General features: G+C 41.1%; 1 protein-coding gene and 1 pseudogene across 50 annotated transcripts in view; both read right to left on the bottom strand.

The window, feature by feature from the left end:
• The window catches only part of LARP4 (La ribonucleoprotein 4), a 200,898-nt gene that overhangs the window by 17,278 nt on the left and 165,621 nt on the right, over positions 1-17,999 (bottom strand). For 36 of the 50 annotated variants that reach the window (XM_035256812.3, XM_035256817.3, XM_078336664.1 and 33 more), the window contains 2 exons: positions 9,088-9,300; positions 8,331-8,434 (listed from right to left, as the gene is read on the bottom strand). In XM_035256812.3, coding sequence (XP_035112703.2) covers positions 8,331-8,434; positions 9,088-9,300 — 317 coding nt within the window. The remainder of the gene's footprint in view (positions 1-8,330; positions 8,435-9,087; positions 9,301-17,999) is intronic. The other 14 variants (XM_078336651.1, XM_078336658.1, XM_035256824.3 and 11 more) reach the window with 1 other exon arrangement.
• On the bottom strand, positions 1,067-2,082 carry LOC144577620 (ribosomal protein uL30-like pseudogene; annotated as a pseudogene).

Consider the following 17,999-nt stretch of genomic DNA (forward strand, 5'->3'; position numbering starts at 1 on the left):
ATATATATATTTTTTAAAGTTGTGTTTGGAGAGATGGGGGGAAATCCAGAATTCTCTGAAAGAAAGTTACTTCTACTTCAATACTCGGAATTAGGATTTTATTTTATTTTTGCAGAGACAAGTGAACATTTATTTCTGTACCTTTCTTACCATGTGTATATCAAATCTTTCTCACAACAAGGTCCCAGGAATCTCCAGATTCAATTATGTCTCTTGGCTTGGTCGACTGCTGCAGGAGTCTTAGGGAGCCTTGTATAAATGCTAGAGTTACTCATTTACCAACATGAAACCCTAGGAAAGAAGATGCAACAAAGCAGGACTCCTTCCTCCATGTAATGTGCTGATTCCAGATGTGGCAGCAGCCAATGAAGAAAATGCCGGAATTTTTCCTTGGAACTGGACTGTGATGAGAGGTGCTTGCCATGAACATGGTGCTTGCCAAAAACTACATTTTTTTCTTTTGAGACAGAGTTTCACTCTTGTTGCCTTGGCTAGAGTATAATGGCATGATCTCCGCAAGCTCTGCCTCCAGAGTTCAAGTGATTCCCCCGCCTCAGCCTCCCGAGCAGCTGGGACCACAGGCACGCACCACCACACTCAGCTAATTCTTGCATTTTTAGTAGAGATGGGGCTTCACCACGTTAGCCAGGCTGGTCTCGAACTCCGGACCTCAGGTGATTTGCCAGCCATAGCCTCTCGGAGTGGTGGGATTACAGGTGTTAGCCACTGCTCCTGGCCAGCTACTATCTTTTCTTTGACCCTTCCTCTCCTGTTTCTTAAGATAAAGCAGGAAATAATCTTCTCTGAAGATACCTGATAAAAATTCCGGGCACAGAGGCTCACACCTGTAATCCCAACACTTTGGGAAGCTAAGGTGGGCGGATCACCCAAGGTCGGGAACTCAAGAACAGCCTGACCAATGTGGCAAAACCCTGCCTCTACTAAATACAAAAAACTAGCCGGTGTAGTGGCGGGTGCCTGCAATCCCAGCCACTCAGGAGGCCGAGGCAGGAGAATCTCCTGAAAACAGGAGGCAGAGGTTGCAGTGAGCGGAGACCATGCCACCACACTCCAGCTTAGGCGACAAGAGCGAAAACCCTGTCTCCACAACAAAACAAAACAAAATAAAAAAAACTCCAAAACACAAAAACACACGCATCCACTTCATTGATAAAAATTTACTGCAGTTTGGCACATGGGTCTAGTTCAGCTGGCGGATAAGCTGATTAATGCATTCACCCTGATAGCCAGGTGTGCCCATCTCCTTGAGGAAGCCCACTCTAGTTTTGGTAGCATGGCAAGCCACTGAGAGATGAAAAGGGCGCAAGAACCATGAGATCTCCTGGAAATGCCTCCCTGTGAATGCAACTTCATAAATGAGGTCTTCCAAGCAAATGACACTAAACTTCCCCAGGTGCTCCTCTATCACTGTGTTGTTTGTCAGAGGAATGGTCTTATTCTTGACCTTGGCTTGTCCACATTTCAAAATGAGTTCCCGGACAGACTTCAGATTTGGAAATCCTCAGGTCATATAAGGTTCCATTATACACATCATTTTTAGGTTCTGAGGGGTGACTTTTACAAAGACACCACTAAAAATTTTCTTTAGGCAAAGTCTTGCAATGGTTCTCTGTACCAGTAAACTCATGCCATCAATCCTTTAGATGCGTACAACAAAGGCCAAGGAATGTTTATCTTGCAATTCCAAGGCGTGAGGTTTCACTTCTAGTCTGACACACATCTTGTCACATTTCTGCCACCAGGAATATGTAGGAATGATTCCAGTTGCTTAAATCTGAGCCCTTTTCCTTTCCTCTATTCCTTCTTTGCCAAAAGTGCCTGCTTTGCCTGTGCTGCTTTGAGGGCTTGATAAGCTTTCCTCTTTTTCAGGAGACTTCCTGGAAACAAAGGGATTTTTCTTTGCTCTTGCACCACCATCTTTCTAGTGTCTCAGAAGTAGCTGTCATTGGCTGTACCCTCAATATGTTTAAATCAGCCAAGTTTTAAGCTTATCAATGAGTCTATGCAATGCTTTTCTTTTTGAGATGGAGTCTTACTCTGTCACCCAGGCTGGAGTGCGGTGGTGCAATCTCGGCTCACTGCAACCTCTGCCTCCCAAGTGCAAGCAATTCTTCTGCCTCAGCCTCCCAAGTATTTGGGACTACAGGGATGGGCCACCATGCCTGGCTAATTTTTGTATTTTCAGTAGAGAAAGGGATTCGCCATGTTGGCCAGGCTGGTCTCGAACTCCTGACCACTGACCTCAGACTCCCAAAGTACTGGGATTACAGGCGTGAGCTATCGTGCCCAGCCTATGCCATGCATTCTTAATGGAAGCAAAACCCCACGCTAATGGGAGTAAAAATGGGGGAAGGAGGGGGAGAGGCAAAAAGTAATCATTTTATGTATAAAGCACAGATAATACACATATTACATACATACAGATATATAATAATCTGTAGTATTAAATTTTCACAGGATGAAATTAGAAGGAAAATGCCTGAAAAGGCTGTTTAGGTCAGTAACAATGAAGAAAGTAAGCAATACTGGAATATAACTATATAACTAAAATCCTAGCTTCAGTCTGGCGCACTGGCTCACACCTGTAACCTCAGCACTTTGGGAGGGCGAGGCGGGTAGATCACCTGAGGCCAGGAGTTCGAGACCAGCCTGGCCAACATCTTGAAACTCCATCTCTAGTAAAAATACAAAAATTTGCTGGGTGTGGTGGCACGTGCCTGTAATCCCAGATATTCAGGAGGCTAAGGCAGGAGAATCACTTGAACCTGGGAGGCAGAGGTGGCAGTGAGCCAAGATCATGTCATTGTACTCCAGCCTGGGCAACAAGAACAAAACTCCATCTCACACACACACAAAAATGCACTGCACAGATTCATTAAAAAAAAAAAAAAAATCGGCTGGGAGCAGTGGCTCACGCCCATAATCCCACCACTTTGGGAGGCCGAGGCGGGTGGATCACGAGGTCAAGAGATCGAGACCATCCTGGTCAACAAGGTGAAACCCCGTCTCTACTAAAAATACAAAAATTAGCTGGGTGTGGTGGTGCATGCCTGTAGTCCCAGCTACTCGGGAGGCTGAGGCAGGAAAATTGCTTGAACCTAGGAGGCAGAGGTTGCGGTGAGCTGAGATCGTGCCATTGCACTCCAGTCTGGGTAACAACAGCGAAACCCTGTCTCAAAAAAAAAAAAAAAAAAATTCTAGTCTCTTACTAAGCATCTATCATCAAATAAAATTTGTTGAAAGATCCACATGAAAGACTGCAAGGTTGGAAAATACAGCAATGCACCCAACAGCATAGCAAAACTTCAGGAATTAAGGAATGTAATGTGGTTAAACAAACCAATCTGCTTCTAATGAAAGCAGTTTTTATCTTGGATGATGGGTATAAACACCCAGCTTCCTAAAAACATACAAGCAGGTGAAGCTAAGGTCGACTAATAGAGAAAAAATGCAGTTTAATCAGTGACAAAAACACCTAAAAACTCAAACAACTGAAGATCTCAGCTCTACAGATTAAGAGTGAGATTTATGTTTGGCCCATTATTTGCAGTTTCTATATCTCAGTTTTTAAAATCTATTTTCATAGTTATAAACCATATTAATCACATGTTGCCAATTCCTGACTTTAGGAATACGGATTTAAAACCTCTTGATTATAAACCCACCAAGTAAACGTGAATTCCTACAGCATCTCTAGCTGTCCTGTTTAGTTTTTACGAACCATAGAAAATTACTATTATTAAAACTTAAAGATAAAATTATCAGGCTGGGTACAGTGGCTCATACCTGTAACCCCAGAACTTTAAGAGGCTGAGATGGGAGGATCAGCTGAGCCCCAGGAGTTCTGAGACCAGCCTAAGTAACATGGCAAAACCCTGTCACTACAAAAAACAACAACAACAAAAACAAATACAAAAACTTAGCTGGGCATGGTGGTATGTAACTGTAGACCCAGGTGCTAGGAAGGCTGAGGTGGAGGATCGACTGAACTGGAAGGTCAAAACTGCAGTGAGCCTACTACAGCCTGGGTGACAGGGCAAAACATTGTCTTTAAAAAACAAAAAGTTAGGTTGAGTTTCGCATAAAGTGACACTTTTGCTATCACAAACTAGATTTCTTAAATAACAATAAAAATAGTATGTCCCCTAACAAAAAGTATTTATTTATTTATTTATTTTTGAGAACGGCCTGGCTCCACCTCCTGGGCTCAAGCTATCCTCCTACCTTAGCCTCCTAAATAGCAGGGACTATAGGTGCACACCACTATGCCTGGCTCATTTTTATATTTTCAGTAGAGACAGGTTTCACACTGATACACACGTTGGTCTCGAACTCATGAGGTCAAGCTATCTGCCTGCCTCAGCTTCTCAATGTGTGGGGAATACAGACATTAGCCACCACTGGCTATAAAAAGTAATTTTAAACATACTTAGGCCAGGCATGGTGGCTCACGCCTGTAATCCCAACACTTTGGGAGGCTGACTCAGGTGAATCACCTGAGGTCAGCAGTTGGAGACCAGCCTGGCTAACATGGTGAAACCTGGTTTGCACTAAAAAAAAAAAAAAAAAAAAAAAAAAAATCCAGTTGTGGTTGCAGGTGCCTGCAGTACCAGCTACTCGACAGGCTGAGGCAGAAGAATCGCTTGAACCCTGGAGACGGATGCTGCAGTGAGCTGAGATTGCGCCACTGTATTCTAGCCTGGTGATAGAGCAAGACTCCAACTCAAAAAAAAGAAAAAAAAAATTTTGTATTATCCATTACATCTGAAAATGACCTTATATGATAGATATGCTATTTACATATGCTTGGAAAATGTCATTCATCCAATTTTCATACTGCATTTCAATATGCTTAAGGAACAAGTTATAAGATTTATACAGCCCTCAGATCTCATAATCTTACCCTTCACTGAGAGGGACTTACAATCTCAATCCAGGCAAAAGAGAGAAAGAATGAAGAAAGAAAGAAGTGATAAAAGGCAGAAAAGAGAAGTAAAGGAAAAGAAAGATAAAGTATGAAAGGTAGAAAAATGCCTGGATTTCTGAAAGTTAGTCCTATTCTCTCAAAGTAGGAATAGCGATCATCACTGGGCTGTCACAGGTTAACACAAAAATTGCAAAAGGCTCTCAAAAAGTGACTTTGTCCTTGGCTGTGGACATTAATAATAATAAAGGCCTGGCAGTAGTCACTTTTTTAAAAGCAAGACAAAGATTAGGGTTGATGATCCAGAAGGTCATTATTTGGATTTTCAGAAAAATAAAGTATTCACTTATTATTTCTGTGATTAAAAATTAACAACCTGGCCGGGCGAGGTGGCTCACGCCTGTAATCCCAGCACTGTGGGAGGCCTAGGTGGGTGGATTACAAGGTCAGGAGTTCAAGACCAGCATGGCCTATACTGTGAAATCCTGTCTCTACAAAAATCAGCCAAGCATGGTGGTGGGTGCCTGTAATCCCAGCTATTCTGGAGGCTGAGGCAGGAGAATCGTTTGAACACAGGAGGCAGAGGTTGCAGTGAACTGAGATCACACCACTACAGTCCAGCCCGGACGACAGAGCAAGACTCCATCTCAAAAAAAAAAGTAACATATAAAAATGTACTGAATACACATTGTATTTTCAAAACCATAGGTATACTTCCTTATAAGTAAAGATAACTTTACTGTCATTCATGGCTTTCGTACTATAATTTCATCCCTGTCACCAAAAAGGTGCAACAGATAAAAGGTAATAATAAAGAAATAACCATAGACCCATCTAAAGTCTTTTAAGTCAAGCAACTGCAAATATCAATACCTTTTTTGGGGCAGAGTCAAGCCCAGGCTCAAGTGATTCTCATTCCTCAGCATTCTGAATAGCTGGGACTTCAGGTGTGCACTATACCACCACGCTCAGCTAATTTTTGTACTTTTGGTAGAAGACAGGATGCCCAGGCTGCTCCTGAACTCCTGAGCTCAGGTAATCCACCTACCTTGGCCTGTGTTTATTCTTAGTAGTAAAATTTTTCTAATACTTGAAAATGATCTTCAATTGCTTTAACCAATTGTGTTTGTCAAGAGTAGTCCAAAAAATCGATAGGGTAGTACCTAATGTTTCCAGAGAGAAGAGTATTTTTTCATTCTGTTGGGGCTCATTTCTCCAATAAAACAAGTCAAAAAAGGAAAAACCTGTCAAAAAAGAGCTAAGTTCCTAGAACTTATCTTGGAAAACCATACTCCAGATGGTCTCCTTTCCAAAAAGAAATAATTGAGAGAATCAGAGCTGGCAAAAGACTGAAAATAAATCATTAGGAAAAACCCTCAAAGACCAAGAGTCTCACAGAAACGGCAAATGAGAAATAATAAATGGTAACTATTAAATAAATCAAAATGGGCTGGATGCAGTGGCTCATGCCTATAATGTCAGCTCTTTGGGAAGCTGAGGCGGGCAAATCACAAAGTCAGGATTTTGAGACCAGCCTGGCCAACATGGTGAAACCCTGTCTCTACTAAAAATACAAAAATTAGCCGGGTGTGGTGGCATGCACCTGTAATCCCAGCTACTCAAGAGGCTGAGGCAGGAGAACTGCTTGAACCCAGGAGGCAGAGGTTGCAGTGAGCCGAGATCACACCACTGCACTAGCCTGGGTGACAGAGCAAGACTCCGTCTAAAAAAAAAAAAGAATAAATAAATTGAAGTGACTATGTATCAGTCCTTTATTCTTTGGTTACTTACACTCTGTTAAAAGCCATAGTATAATGTAATCCTAGCACTTTGGGAGGCCAAGGTGGGAGGACTGCTTGAGCCCAGGAGTTCAAGACCAGTCCTCGGCAACACAAGCAGACCCCGTCTCTATCCCCAAAACAACAACAAGAACAACAAAAGGCCATAAAATACACCTAATATTTAGATTATCTGTTGATGTCTACATAAAAAAAAAATACCTGAGGCATATATGTTAATCTTCGTTATGATAGTATATAGTTTCTATGATTCTTAATAATTCATTCTGAACATAGTGCTTTAAGTGCAAGCTTTGGAGTCAAACTGCCTGGGTTCAAATTTGAGTTCTACCAATTACTAGCTGTGTGTTCTCAGACATGATATGTCTCAATTTTCTTTTTTCTTTTTTTTTTTTGGAGACGGAGTTTCGCTCTTGTTACCCAGGCTGGAGTGCAATGGCTCAATCTCGGCTCACTGCAACCTCCACCTCCTGAGTTCAGGCAATTCTCCTGCCTCAGCCTCCTCAGTAGCCGGGATTACAGGCATGCGCCACCATGCCCAGCTAATTTTTTGTTTTTTTAGTAGAGACGGGGTTTCACCATGTTGACCAGGATGGTCTCGATCTCTTGACCTCATGATCCACCTGCCTTGGCCTCCCAAAGTGCTGGGATTACAGGCGTGAACCACCGTGCCCGGCCACATCTCAATTTTCTTATGTGTAAAGTAGACATAAGTGCACCTATACAGGGTTCTGAAAAGTAACTGATAATATATGTAAAGCCCCTAGGAACACAATTTGTGATGTTAAATGTGCAATAAACGTTAGCTACTCTCTGTTGTGCACTGTAGTTCTTGGAAGTCATTTCAAAAACCGTTTAAAATGCTAAGTAACATAGACCCCAACATTCATTACACAATTCAGTTAACAACATTTCTATCTTCAAAGAATTCATTCTCTAAAATGCTACCCATTTTACATACTAATCAGCAATTAGTCACCAGATTTGTCAGAGAATGCTGACATAAAGTATTTTTTTCTATTCTCTTTATTGTTTTTTTTTTTAGACAGAGTCTCACTCTGTTGCCAGGCACCAGGCTGGAGTGCAGTGGCACAATCTTGGCTCACTGCAACCTCCGCCTCCCGGGTTCAAGCAATTCTCCTGACTCAGCCTCCCGAGTAGCTGGGACTACAGGTGCATGCCACCATGCCCAGCTAATTTTTGTATTTTTTAGTAGAGACGGGGTTTCACCATGTTGGCCAGGATGGTCTCGATCTCTTGACTTCATGATCCACCCGCCTTGGCCTCCCAAAGTGCTGGGATTATTACAGGCTTGAGCCACTGCACCCAGCCTGTTTATTGTTTAAGAAAAAAAAAAAAAAAAAATCGGAGTCCTAAGTCTGTTACATGCATTACCAACTCTAAGGTCAAAGTGCTTTTTTGAATTGTGGATTAAACCGTTCACATATATTTGGTAAAAACAAAACAAACAAACAAAAAACCCCACCAAACCTTTTTACTGAGCTGAACAACAAGCACTGCTATTAATGCCTTAAGATCCATTAGGAATTGTTTAAAATACATGCCAGCTACGGTTTTTATCTTACCGATTTTTTTGGAATGGTCGACCCATATTCATAGCAGCAACATTTGTTTTATAAGATCCTGGCGAATTAAAGCCATTCACAAAACTACCATTGGGAAAGGGAGCCTAGAAGAAAATGTATGTTTAAACAATATTAATGGTAAAGGCAAAATCTGGTGTGAGGGTCACAAGAACCTTAATGAACTTATCGATTTATCTTTTACAAGCCAGAAATATCTTAAAACATTTTACTGATTCACTTCTGCAACATTCACTTGAAGTATTGCTAGATTTATGAACAATAAACAGTTCATAATTTAATAAACAATGTTCTGGTCTGACATTTCACAACACTAAAATGCATTGAAAATCACACAAAACCCATCCAATCTGTTCTTTCAATTCACTCAGCAAATTTTATGGAATAAAATTATGCACTCTAATAGCTCAACTGTTAGTCATATACATATATTTGGTATAGACTATTAAATATCCATATCACTGTTTAAAAGCTAAAAAGTGGCTGGGCATAGTGGCTCATGCCTATAATCCTAGCACTTTGGGAGGCTGAGGCGGGTGGACTGCCTGAGCACAGGAGTTTGAGACCAGCCTGGGCAACACGGCAAAACTCCATTTCTACGAAAAATACAAAATATAAAATAGAAGCCCAAAAAAGTAACCAGTGTAAACACAAATGAACTCCCACTCCAATTGATTTAATCAAAATCTCAGCTCTAATAAAAAATATTATTATATTTTATTATAAGGAACTCACTTACCAGTGGTGTTTCAAAGTAAGGTGTAGGATTTGGAGACCAAGACTGAGGCACAATACTATAGACCGAGTACTGTTGGTGAGGATTATATACAGGTTGCATAAAGACTGGGGAGGCATACTGTACTTGAGTTTGAATGGGCTGACTATAGATACTAGAATCCATTAATCGATAACCATTCTTAGCAAAAAATGTATTGATGGCTTTTATCCTTGCCTAGAAGAGGAACACATTATAGCAACAAAGAATTAAGTGTATATTTTTAAAAATACATTTAATTTACAGTTTAACATATATTTTACATGACTATACTACTTCTGCCTAAGGTAGAATCAGTAGAACAAAAGAAAAGGAAGTGACAACTTAATCAATAATAAGAAATGTTTTCATGGTATAAAAACCACAGTAAACAAGGTAAACACACAGGCAGGCGCTTGCGCGCGCGCACACACACGTCAAAACAACCAGGTGTGCTGGCTCACACCTGTAATCCGAGCACTTTGAGAAGCAAAGTGGGCAGACTCGCATGAGCCCAGGAGTTTGAGGCCAGCCTGGATACCACAGCGAGAGCTATCTCTTACTGAAAAACACCAAAAAACCCCAAAAATACCTGGGCATGGCGGCAGGCAACCCGTAGTCCTAGCTACTTGGGAGGCAGAGTAGGGAGGACTACTTGAGCCCAGGAGTTGTAAACTGTAGTGAGCTATGTGCCCCACCACACTCCAGCCTGGGCATCAGAGCAACACCCTGTCTCTAAACAACAAGCACAATAAAAACCTCCCAGAAAACTAAGTCAAAATAGCAAAAGTAACTGCAGCTCTTTTTTTTTTTTTTTTTTTTTTTTGAGACGGAGTCTCCCACTGTTGCCTGGGCTGGAGTGCAATGGCATAATCTCAGCTAGCTGCAACTTCCACCTCCCAGGTTCATATGATTCTCCTGCCTCAGCCTCCTGAGTAGCCAGCTGGGATTACAGGCACGCGCCACCATGCCCAGCAAATTTTTTGTATTTTTAGTAGAGATGGGGTTTCACCATGTTGACCAGGATGGTCTCGATCTCTTTACATCGTGATCTACCTGCCTCAGCCTCCCAAAGTGCTGGGATTACAGACGTGAGCCACCACACCCAATGGAGAGACAAATTTTTAGTTGCCAAGATTGGTCAGGAACTCCTGACGTTGTGATCTGCCCACCTCCCAAAGTGCTGTGATTACAGGCATGAGCCACCATGCCCAGCCAAGTAACTGCAGCTTATTACAGACGGGGCACTAGTATCTCTAACACACAAATTGTAAAAACAGACATGAAAAGGCCCAAAAACGCTATATATAACTGGATTACAAAAATGAACAGAGTTCACAGAACAAAAAAGGTAAATGGCTCTTTAACATATGAAATAGATGCTAAACTCACTCATAAAATAAATGCAGGCATATGTAAAAGTAGTGAAAATCAACAATCATCAAAGAAATGTAAAACTGAAATCACAGACAGCATGTCACATCTAATTTAAATGAGTGTAACAAAAAAAAAACAACAGTAAATGTAAAGAAAAGGAACTTCTCTATACTGTTGGTGGGAAGGTAAATTAGTCCAGCCATTATAGAAACTAGCATGAAGATTCCTCAAAAAAGTTAAAAATCGGCCAGATGCAATGGCTCATGCCTTTATTTTCAGCACTTTGGGAGGCCAAGGCGTGCAGATCACTTGAGGTCAGGAGTTCCAGACCAGCCTGGCCAACATGGTGAAACCTTGTCTCTTAAAAATACAAAAATTAACTCGGCTTGGTGGTGCATGCCTTTAAGTAATCCCAGCTACCTGGGAGGCTGAGATTGTTCCCTGCCTGGGGAACAGAGTAAGACTCTGCCTCAAAAAAGTTAAAAATTTAATAGAACTACCCTATGATTCAGCAATCCTATGTATATCCAAAGGAAATGAAATTAGTATGCTGAAGGGTATCTGCACTATTATACGTGTTGTAGCATTGTTTCTATCGGCTAACATGGAAACAACCTAGTGTCCACAGCAAATGAAAAGATGGAGAAAATGTTCCACACACACTGGAACATCATTCTTTTTTTTCCCTCTTTTTTGAGACAGAGTCTTTCTCTGTCATCCAGGCTGGAGTGCAACAATGCAGTCTTGGCTTGCAATCTCTGCCTCCTGGGTTCAAGCAATTCTCCTGCCTCAGCCTCTTGAGTAGCTGGGATTATAGGCGCCTGCCACCACACCCAGTTGATTATGTATTTTCACTAGAGACGAGGTTCCACATGTTAGCTAGGCTGGTCTTGAATTCCTGACCTCAGGTGATCCACCCGCCTCGGCCTCCCTTGGCCTCCCAAAGTGCTGGGATTACAGGCGTGAACCACCGTGCCCAGACGTATTCAGTCTTAAAAAAGAAAATCCTGTCATTTGTGAAAACCTGAATGAACCAAGCCATTATGCTAAGTGAAATAGGGGCAGGCACATAAAGACAAACACTGCATGATCTCACTTGTATGTGAAACCTAACAAGGCTGAACTCATAGAAAGAGAGGGTATAGAGCCGAATGCGGTGGCTCACGCCTATAATCTCAGCACTTTGGGAGGCCGAGGCAGGTGGATCACGAGGTCAAGAGATCAAGACCATCATGGTCAACAAGATGAAACCCTGTCTCAACTAAAAATACAAAAATTGGGGGAGGTGGGGAGGGATAGCCTGGGGAGAAATGCCAAATGTGGGTGAAGGGGAGAAGAAAAGCAAAGCACACTGCCATGTGTGTACCTTTGCAACTGTCTTGCATGCTCTGCTCATGTACCCCAAAACCTAAAATCCAATAAAAAATTAAAAAAAAAAAATACAAAAATTAGCTGGGCATGGTGGTGTGCGCCTATAGTCCCAGCTACTCAGGAGGCTGTGGCAGAAGAATTGCTTGAACCTAGGAGGCAGAGGTTGCGGCGAGCCGAGATCGTGCCATTGCACTCCAATCTCAGTAACAACAGTGAAACTCCGTCTCAAAAAAAAAAAAAATTTAAAGAGAGGGTATAGGCCGGGCGCGGTGGCTCAAGCCTGTAATCCCAGCACTTTGGGAGGCCGAGGCGGGTGGATCACGAGGTCAAGAGATCGAGACCATCCTCCTGGTCAACATGGTGAAACCCCGTCTCTACTAAAAATACAAAAAATTAGCTGGGCATGGTGGCACATGCTTGTGATCCCAGCTACTCAGGAGGCTGAGGCAGGAGAATTGCCTGAACCCAGTAGGCGGAGGTTGCGGTGAGCCGAGATTGTGCCACTGCACTCCAGCCTGGTTAACAAGAGTGAAACTCCGTCTCAAAAAAAAAAAGAGAGAGGGTATAATGGTGGTTACCATAAGCTAAGGACAGGGGGAAGGAGGGACTGTGGGAGGGATGGACTGGGGAAATGTTGATCACAGGGTATAAAGTTACAGTTAGAAGAAATAAATTTTGGGGAGCTGTTGTAAAGCAGGGTGATGACAGTTAATAATAATGTATTATGTAATGCAAATTGCTGACTTTAAATGTTTGTAACACCAAGAACCATGTACACAATTTTATTTGCCTATTACATAATACCTTAATAAAGCTGTGAGAAAGAAATATAAGCACATGACTATTTGCTAACACTAATTGTAAAAGGCAAGGAAACCCATGAGGCCCAGAAGCAACCCAATAGTCCAGCAACCATTGAATAAAACATGTACATCCAAACAACTGAGTATCATGAATGTAAAAAATAATTTGAAAAAATGCTCTAAATACTATTATGGAGTGACTTCAGAATACGCTGTTAAAAATAAATTAATAAGAGACAAGGCGCTGGGCGCACTGACTTGTGCCTGTAATAGCAGCACTTTGGCAGGCCGAGATGGATGGATCACCTGAGGTTAGGAGTTTGAGACCAGCCTGACCAACATAGTGAAACCTCACTTCCACAAAAAAAAAAAAAAAAAAAGAGCCGAGTATGGTGTCATGTACCTGTAATCCCAGCTACTTGGGAAGCTGAGGCAGGAGAATCCCTTGAACCTGCGAGGCGGACTTTTCTCCAAGATTTTCATATGGGAAAAAGGAGAAACAGACATGAAGCAGAAGAAAGAAAAACGTACAGCCTGAATTTAAATTGAAAGCCTCAGTACAAACCTATCTTGTCCTAAAAGATAAAAACTAAACAGTTCTGTCTAAAAAAAGCTTAGAAACAATGACAAAACCAGTAGACACAAATACTCGTGTCTACGCAGTGGTCCACAAAATACCATTTACTCATAAAGTAGGCTGAGGACTTAAAAGAATTGGTTGATTCCAGGTCTTCGATATGAAATGTTTAAAAGCCCAGAATATCTTGACAAACTGAACAACAAGGTAACTAGTAAAGAGTGCAACGGCTGTAACAAAAGGTCTCATGAGTCAATTCAAAGAGGCCAAAATCAACATCAACAATAAATACCCTAAATATATTTAAATATTCAAAACTGAAAACAGAATTAAAAATCTGCTAAAAAATCAATACATAGTGTTTTTAAAAAACTGGTAATAAAAGCTAGAATCAAGCATGTAACGTGGATTTCACATAGAACATGTAACTCAGGGTAATGAAGATGAATATGAGTTTCTAATAAATGAAAAATAGATAAGAGCAATACTACCATTTTTATAATCTGATGAATTAACATATAAATGAACATAGCGGCTAGCTTTTGTAGACTCCCTGTTGCCCCAAAATCAAACCCAATTCTGATCATGCCTCTTGCTACCAATACGCATGAAATATAGGAGACAGATCAATATCTAGCTACCGTACATGACAGCCATGTCTCAGAAAACAAAAAAACAAAAAAAGAAAGAAAGAAAAATAAGATCTACCTATCAGTTTGCATGAAAAACAGGAGAGGGGACAGAGGATCATGTTAAACTACACTCAAGAATAAAGGTAGCTCTGATCTGACAACTCTTGTGGGAAAAAAAAAACCAAACAAACAAAAAAGAATAAAGGTAGCAAAATCTATATTCCAAGAAACTTTGCAAGACAGATTATGATTATCTTACCCATTAACTTGCTAAAGAAAAAATAAAAGGTATAAGGAGAAAAAACTACAGATTTTTATTTTACTTTCCTTTTTGAGACAGTCTCACTCTATTGCAAGGATAGGGTGCAGTGCTGCGATCTCACCTCACTGCAACCTCCACCTCCAAGGATCAAGTGATTCTCGAGCCTCAGCCTCCCAAGTAACTTGGATTACAGGGATAAGCCACAATTCCTGGCTAAATATTTTTGTATTTTTAGTAGAGACAGGGTTTCACCATGATGGGCAAGCTGTTATGGAACTCTTGGCCTCATGTGATCCACCTGCCTCGGGCCAGCCAAAGTACTGGGATTACAGGCATAAGCTACCATGCCCGGCCCAGATTTTTAAAGAGAAAGAAAGAAGGGGAATCAAGAAAATATGAACAGTGACTAGGTATTCGATAATGTTCAAGACATTGTTCATTTTTAAAAAGTCTGATGATGATACTATCACCATGTCTGGAGAAAGAATCCCAGCCAGGTGTGGTGGCTCACGCCTCTAATCCCAGCATTTTGGGAGGACAAAGCAGACAGATCACCTGAGATCAGAGACCAGCCTGGCCAACATGGTGAAATCCTGTCTCCATGAAAAAATACAAAACTTAGCAAGGCATGGTGATGGGTGTCTATAATCCCAGCTACTCGAGAGACTGAGGCAGGAGAACTACTTGAACTTGGGGAGGTGGAGGTAGCAATAAGACGAGACTGCACCACTTCACTCCAGCCTGGGCAAAAGAGCAAGACACCATCTAAACAAATACAAAGAAAAAAAAAAAAGAAAAAATGAAAAAAACCCCTCTTGTTAGAGATACAAATTCTAATTTTTTATGAATGAAATTTGAAATTAAGGTTGAGATCTGCTTCAAGATGACGAAGGTTGTAGAGAAATTAGGGGGAATATAGAGAAAACAAGAATGGTCATTTTCTACTAACTGTTAAAATTGGGTAACAAGTATAGAGTTTCAGTTTCATAAGATAAAGAGCTCTGGAGATGAATGGCAGTGATGGCTGCAAATCATTATGAATGTATTTAATACCACTAAACTGTACACTTAAAAAGAGTTAAGAGGGGAAAAAGATAAAAGAAAGAAAACAAAAACAAGAACAGTTGAGATGGTAAAGTTTGTGTGTATTTTGCCAAAATTTAAAAATTGTGGGATGGCGCCGGGTGTGGTGGCTCACACCTATAATCCCAGCACTTTGGGAGGCTGAGGAGTTCAAGACCAGCCTGGCCAAGATGGTCAAACCCTGTCTCTACTAAAAACATAAAAATTAGCCTGTAATCCCAGTTATTTGAGACTACTTGAGAGGCTGAGGCAGAGAATTGCTTGAAGCGGGGAGGTGGAGGTTGCAGTGAGCCGAGATCATGCCACTGCACTCTAAACTGGGAGACAGAGCGAGATACTTTCTCAGAAAAAGGGGGGATGGGAGGCCGAGCACAGTGGTTCAGGCCTGTAATCACACCACCACTTTGGGAGGCCAATGCAGGGAGATCACTTGAGTCAGGAGTTTGAGACCAGCCTTTGCAAGACAGCAAGACCCAGTCTCCACAAAAACAAACAAAATGATTAGCTGCATCAGCTATTATGAAGGCAGAAGGATCCCTTGAGCCCAGGAGTTCAAAGTGGTAGTGCGCTATGATCACACAACACTGTACTCCAGCCTGGTAACAAAGTGAGACCCTGTCTCTTTAAAAAACAAAATAAATTGGGGAAACAACTGGATAATGAGTAAACAGTAATTATACCATTTTATCAATTTATATGCTTCAAATTCCTATATTAAGTTTAAAAAAGAAAAAAATGCTCTAACACTTGGTAAAAATTTATAAAGCCGACCATTTTACACATTGCTTGTGGCTGCTTTTGCCCTACAAGTTGCTGCAACAGGAATCACATGGCCAGCAACATCTATAATATTTACTGTTTGGCTCTTATAGGAAAAAGTTTGCTGACCCTTTTAATAAAACCAAAGGTTGACTATACCTTACCCAAAATGCTTGGTACCAGTTTTTTGTATTTTGGAATACTCCCACTGTATTTTCCAGTTGAGCATCCGAAATCCAAAAATCCAAAATGCTCTAATGAGCATTTCCACTGAGCAGCATGTTACCACTCAAAAAGTTTTCAACTTTGGAGCAATTCAAATTTAGGATTTGGGATGCTCAAGATATATAATACGAAGATGTGTGAAGGTTAGATTAGAAGCACAAGGCACACCAATTTACTAGGAATGTCAAATGAAAAAACACATGTGAAAGCATAAAATTACCACTTGAATGAATACACAAAAGCTATGTTTTACGATCCTTACAGCGATAGGGCAGAACCCTCCTCCACTCTTAATACTGCAACCAAACAACAAGAAATGAATTATGGCCATACTTGACAAACGGACTTTAATACAACCTCAAAAATAATTATGGCTATTGCTTTTACCAATGTAATGTCATACATGATAGTATACTTTAATGTTAAAATGTTCCCTAAGGAGCTAAAATCAAGCAAACAGCATTATTTTAAAAATATAGTCCACTAGGCTGGGTGCAGTGGCTCACACCTGTAATCCCAACACTTTGGGAGGCCGAGGCAGGTACATCATGAGGTCACAAGTTTGAGACCAGTCTGGCCAACAGAGTGAAACCCTGTCTCTACTAAAAATACAAAAATTAGCCAGTCATGGTGGCATGTACCTGTAGCCCCAGCTACTCCAGAGGCTGAGGCAGGAGAATCCCTTGAACCCAGGAGGTGGAGGTTATGGTGAGCTACAAGAGCGCCACTGCATTCCAACATGGACAACAGAACAAGACTCCGTCTCGAAAAAAAAGTCTGATAGTCAAGAAAACAGCAATGAAAGAAACTTTTCAGGACATGAAACTGCGAATGAAAAAGAATAAAAAAAAAAGGAGGGGAAAAAAGGACTCCAAGATTACCCAGATGTTAGACTGCAGACTAAGATTTCAATCCAGCTTTCACAAGTAAATATATTCATAGATAACAATTTAATTATTTTTCTAATTAATTGAAATTAAGGGGAAGTCACAGCAGAGAGAAAAATACTTTTAAAAACGGAAACTCTAAAATACAGTATGTAAAAAAATTCACTGGATAGTCTTATCACATTGGGGATAGCAAAAGAAAAGCAGTGAACTTGAAGATGAACCCAAATCCACAGAAATTATCCAATCTGGAGAACAACAACAACAATAAAAATACGTTTAAGAAAAATGAATAGACGCTCACTGATATCAATCAGTCCAACATAAAAAACTGGAGTCCCATAAAAAGAAAGGAGAAGAAAGGGCAGAAAATAATTTGGCAAGTATTTGGAAACTTCCCAAATGCAGTGAATAGTATCAACCTACAGAGCCAAGAAGTTTAGTATCTGCCAAGTATGATGAGTAAAACCATACTAGATAACACCATAGCCAACCTACTAAAAACAAAAAATAAAATATCTTGACAGCAGGTAAAGAAAAAGGACACATCATATACATGGGAATAACCACGTAAATGATGATGAATATCTCATCAGAAGCAAGAGTCCAGAATATCTTTTTTTTTTTTTGAGACAGAGTCTCTCTCTGTTGCCCAGGCTGGAGTGCAATGGCACCGCAATCTCAGCTCACTGCAACCTCTGCCTCCCAGGTTCAAGCAATTCTCCTGCTTCAACTTCCCAAGTAGTTGGGATTACAGTCACCTGCCACCACGCCTGGCTAATTTGTGTATTTTTAGTAGAGATGGGGTTTCACCATGCTGGCCAGGCTGGTCTTGAACTCCTGACCTTGCTGGTCTTGAACTCCTAACCTCAGATGACCCACCTGCCGCAGCCTCCCAAAGTACTGGGATTATAGGAATGA

The sequence above is a fragment of the Callithrix jacchus genome, chromosome 9 (genome assembly GCF_049354715.1).
Source record: "Callithrix jacchus isolate 240 chromosome 9, calJac240_pri, whole genome shotgun sequence".
NCBI classification, from domain to species: Eukaryota; Metazoa; Chordata; class Mammalia; order Primates; family Cebidae; genus Callithrix; species Callithrix jacchus.